The sequence below is a fragment of the Lygodium microphyllum genome, chromosome 24, assembly GCF_053477565.2.
Source record: "Lygodium microphyllum isolate KBCC chromosome 24, Lygodium_microphyllum_v1.1.10, whole genome shotgun sequence".
Classification (NCBI taxonomy): domain Eukaryota; kingdom Viridiplantae; phylum Streptophyta; class Polypodiopsida; order Schizaeales; family Lygodiaceae; genus Lygodium; species Lygodium microphyllum.
This window is the reverse complement of record NC_141158.1, coordinates 114682684-114687005: the sequence shown is the minus strand read 5'-3', so window position 1 is coordinate 114687005 and position 4322 is coordinate 114682684. Positions and strand designations below refer to the sequence as shown.

At 44.2% G+C, this 4322-nt stretch overlaps 1 protein-coding gene across 2 annotated transcripts; it reads left to right on the top strand.

The window, feature by feature from the left end:
* The first annotated feature begins 1445 nt into the window (after positions 1 to 1445).
* On the top strand, positions 1446 to 4106 carry LOC148015539 (wall-associated receptor kinase-like 20). 2 transcript variants are annotated; one of them, XM_087665788.1, is made up of 4 exons: positions 1446 to 1625; positions 1732 to 2520; positions 2628 to 2687; positions 2779 to 4106. In XM_087665788.1, exons 1-4 carry the CDS (start codon positions 1529 to 1531, stop codon positions 3861 to 3863), a joined length of 2031 nt encoding a protein of 676 aa, XP_087521914.1. In that variant the 5' UTR covers positions 1446 to 1528; the 3' UTR covers positions 3864 to 4106. The 2 variants fall into 2 exon arrangements, with proteins under 2 accessions (XP_087521914.1, XP_087521915.1); XM_087665789.1 differs by having other exon boundaries at positions 1447 to 1629.
* The last annotated feature ends 216 nt before the right edge of the window (positions 4107 to 4322 follow it).

The following is a 4322-nucleotide window of genomic DNA, read 5'->3' as shown; positions in this document are numbered from 1 at the left end:
AAGTTAGGAAGATAGGAGGACAATAGGAAAGATGGCCGGCCATGTGAAAAAGGGGATGACTGTCCAAAAGGGATTAGGGTTTGGTATATAAACTCAAAAAGTGAATGAAATGCTCATTCTTTGGTGTGTGGCCAAAAGTGATATCTTCTTCTTCTCTTCTTCTTTCCTTCTTGCTTGCTTGTGTGTGCTTGAGAGAGGGAGTGTGAAAGTGTGAGGGAGTGAGTGTATGAGGGTAAGGGATCGTGGAGAAAAAGCTCTCCATATCTCCATCTTCTTATTCTCTTCTCTTCTCTTCTCTTGTGAGTGGCTATGGAGGATGGAGCTTAAAGGTGGAGGCTTGAGGTTGCTTGAGCTCACATCTAGAATCTTGGAGCTACCGGGTTGCTTGAGGGAGGAGGCTACTCGTTCGGGTATCAAGGTAAACTCACTACACCCCCAGAGGATTGAAGGCGTGTCGACTAGGTAAGAGATATCCATTTGTGATTACTTGAAACGCTTGAAAGAATAAGCAGTCCATGGGTCTTGGTGGTTGAGCATGAGCTTCCACTACAACTTTAAACTTTTCTATTTGTTATTTTCTTAAGTTTTTTATTCCTCCATGGAAGGAATGTTTAATCTTTAAACCTTGCCTTTTACAAGTTTACCTTTTTGTCTTGAATCTTGCACTCTCCCCCCCCCCCGCCCCCTTTGCCGCCCCAACTTCAGGATATGTTACATCAAGATGGTAGCTCAAAGAACTCTTAAGGTGGACTCTTGGGATGCCTATTAGTATTTAACTCCACAATTGTGATATATCCACAAGGAAAGCGTCAAGTTTCTAGTAAGGAACATGCAAAATTTCTAGTAATTGTTGCACATCCAAATGTGGCTTGCACATAAAGCTAATCAATAGATTATAGTAGATAATAGAGGTAGGCAAAACATGTGGATAGATAGAATACTACATTGAAACCATTGTGCTTGTTATTACTCATATTTTTCATGTTTTGGTTGCCTACTTAGTTAACAAATATAGAGGGGTCTTTCATGGATTCCACTCTTTTAAAAACAAAAAATAGTTTCCTGTTGGTAAACACTAGCTATTGCGATGCTTTAAGATAATGGCAGGTGATAGTTTCTTTATTGGGTATTATATAGATACAAAATGTGGTGTAGTTCAAATTTTTTGAAAGGAAGATATAACAAATTGATAAAATGACTCTGCAAACTATTAGTATACACATTTATAGAAGGGAAGCAATTTGAAGTTGATTTGGAAACCAACAAACTGACAAAGACCTAGTTTGTAATATTGTGCTCCCTATAATAGTAGTAGTTTGTCGTTAGTCTATGTGCTAGAAACCAAAGCTAAGAGGCTACTTTTTTGTGTGGGGTACTATGTTGAATAGTTTCCAAATATCTTTCAATGGGAAGGGAGTTAAACACCATCACTTTACAGGTGACCTAATGACCATGGGTCTTAGCATGGAGTCACATTTGATGGTCGTGAGACTCCTGTGGCATATCTGGTCAAGACATGTTTGGTTGAATGCGTCCGATTGCAATGTTGTCAACGATGGGAAAGGTAATCCGATTCAGCAGCGAACAAATTGACAATGTGATCGACAAGCACGCACCATTTCTATGTGGGTGAGGGCATTTGATTCCAAGGCAGCATTTTCTATTGAATGGTTAGAAGCATCTTTCTGGATATATTCGGTCATATGAACTGCAACACTAATGCTGTTGCAGCTCTCCAGCACAGAAGCCCATCAATGGCGGCAGTGCTGCAGCTTGCTCCCCTCCTGGTGCTCCTGCTCATGTATCAGGCTGCACATGGAACTACCATATGCCCTCCCTGTGGCAAGCTGGAGGTGCCATATCCACTCAGCACAGGGAGCTCATGTGGGCATCCTCTCTACCCTCTCACATGCACCCCCACGGGGGTGTTGCAGATCAGGGCCCTGACGGGATACAGGTACCCGGTGCAGAGCATCGATGCGCGCGCACGCACCATGGTCATTGGCACGGGGGAGTTCATAGGGAACTCCTGCATGACCAGAGACGTCGTCTCCTCTGGCCAATTCTCCCTGGACCCCTCTGGCCCCTTCTCGATTAGCCCCAACAACACAGTCCTCTTCTTGAATGCCTCCTCCGACCTGCTATTCTCCCAATTCGCCTGCGGGGAGAAGAGCTTCTGCGTCCAGGCGCTCACTGTCTTCCCCCAGAAGAGCTGTCGCTACCCCCTCTGCTGTTCCTTGGCCATCTCCGGTGCTGCTGTTTTACGGCACGAATTTATTGTCAGAGGCTTGGCGACTGGGTTTGTCAGCCTGGTGAATTGGGTGAGTGGCTCCCAGCCCAGCTCTTGGCGCTTTGGCCTCCAGCTCCAGTGGGATGAGCCCCATGAGCCGCCCTGCTCTTCTGACAGCCACTGCGGTGCGAACTCTGCGTGCCTGTCCACCCCTGCAACCAACCACGCCAAGGTCTGTTTGTGCAACAAGGGCTATTTCTGGGAATCCAACACAGGCACATGCCCCAGAGGTACTGTGCCTGCTTGCTCTTTGGTAACTTTGTAACAGACTGTGTAGTTTCATGATAATTGTGTTACCAATGAATCCACATTCTTCTCTGGTTTTGTATGTCTGCAGTTCCTTACTGTGTCAGGAACAACATCAGCATCGAGTGTCACAAGGGCGAATATGCCATAGGTAACACATCTTTTTACAGGATCAGCTCTGGAAGCCACGAATATATGTTGTATCTGCCCCGTCTTATTTTTCACGTGTGGTTTCTTTGCAGGACTTACTCTTGTGTCTGTTGGACTTATAGTTTTCGCCTCATTAACTGGCTATGCATACAAGAAGAGGAGGAGTGCAAGGATTGCCCATGCCAAGGTTGTGAGGGAGAGGTCTATGATTTTGGCTGCAAACAGTGGGGGAAAGTCTGCAAGGCTGTTTAGCAGCAGGGAGATGAAACGAGCAACCAACAATTTTGCACGAGACCGACTCTTGGGATGTGGAGGATTTGGGGAAGTGCACAAGGGATTCCTAGACAATGGTTTAATAGTGGCTATCAAGTCAGCTAAGATAGGCAACATCAAAGGCATAGAGCAAGTTCTCAATGAAGTTCGAGTCCTCTCTCTAGTCAATCATAGAAACTTAGTGAGGCTGTTAGGGTGCTGTGTTGACAGTGAGCTACCTTTGATGGTCTATGAGTATGTGCCCAATGGGAACTTGCATGATCACCTTCATGGCCTCAAAAAGAGTTTTCTTGATTGGAGAACTAGACTGTTGATTGGTCTTCAATCTGCAGAGGGGCTAGCTTATCTGCACTCTGCAACATACCCACCCATTTATCATAGAGATGTGAAGTCAAGCAATATCCTTTTGGATAAGTCTATGAATGCGCGGGTTGCAGACTTTGGGCTCTCACGCCTCATTGAGCCCAACCTTACACATGTATCCACATGTGCTCATGGCACATTGGGCTACCTAGACCCTGAATATTATAGGAACTATAAGTTAACAGATAAGAGCGATGTGTATAGCTTTGGTGTGGTCCTATTGGAGCTTGTGACCTCTAAGAGGGCAATTGATTTTGGAAGAAGCCCAAATGATGTGAACTTAGTAGTTATGGTTCAGTCTAGGATAGAGCAAAACATGGCAGATGATGTGATGGATCCGGAGCTTGTGGATGGGGCTTCTGCAGATGTGATTGAGTCCATGAGGAATGTTATCAATTTGGCTCTTGCTTGTTTGCAAGAGAGCAGGCTAGATAGACCCTCCATGAAGGAGGTAAGTGAGAAGCTTCAGAGTATCATATCCACTTTGGCAGCTGTAGCAGATAAGAGCTTTGAGAGAGGGACTTTTGGTGCCAAAGGGTGAAAGACCATCTTTATGCTCTTGATACTTCGTACCAATTTGAGTCACAGCAAGAGAGCTCGCACATAAGCATCGTATTTTGGGATTGAGGCTCACATATTAAATAGTTTTTAGGGCTCACACTTTAAATTACACCAAAAATGTAAAAGAAACCATGTGTAATGTAATGTTATGATTGTACACTAATTTCATTATACACACTTGTTGTACGCACATTTGTTAATATTTAAATTGATTTATTATTTATTCTTTCTTCCATCTCTTTTTTCCAATCGTATATGTTATTCTCACACTTTTCTTTTACTTTCAAACATTTGGGAGAATGATTGGTGCTTTGCATAGGTTCTAGTAACAATAAGGGCATTTTACATCCTAAGGTATTTCATGCGGTAAACACACACTTCCACACATTGTGTGTGTGTGTGTGCGCGCGCGCGCGCGACCTACAATGAATTTTGAGGC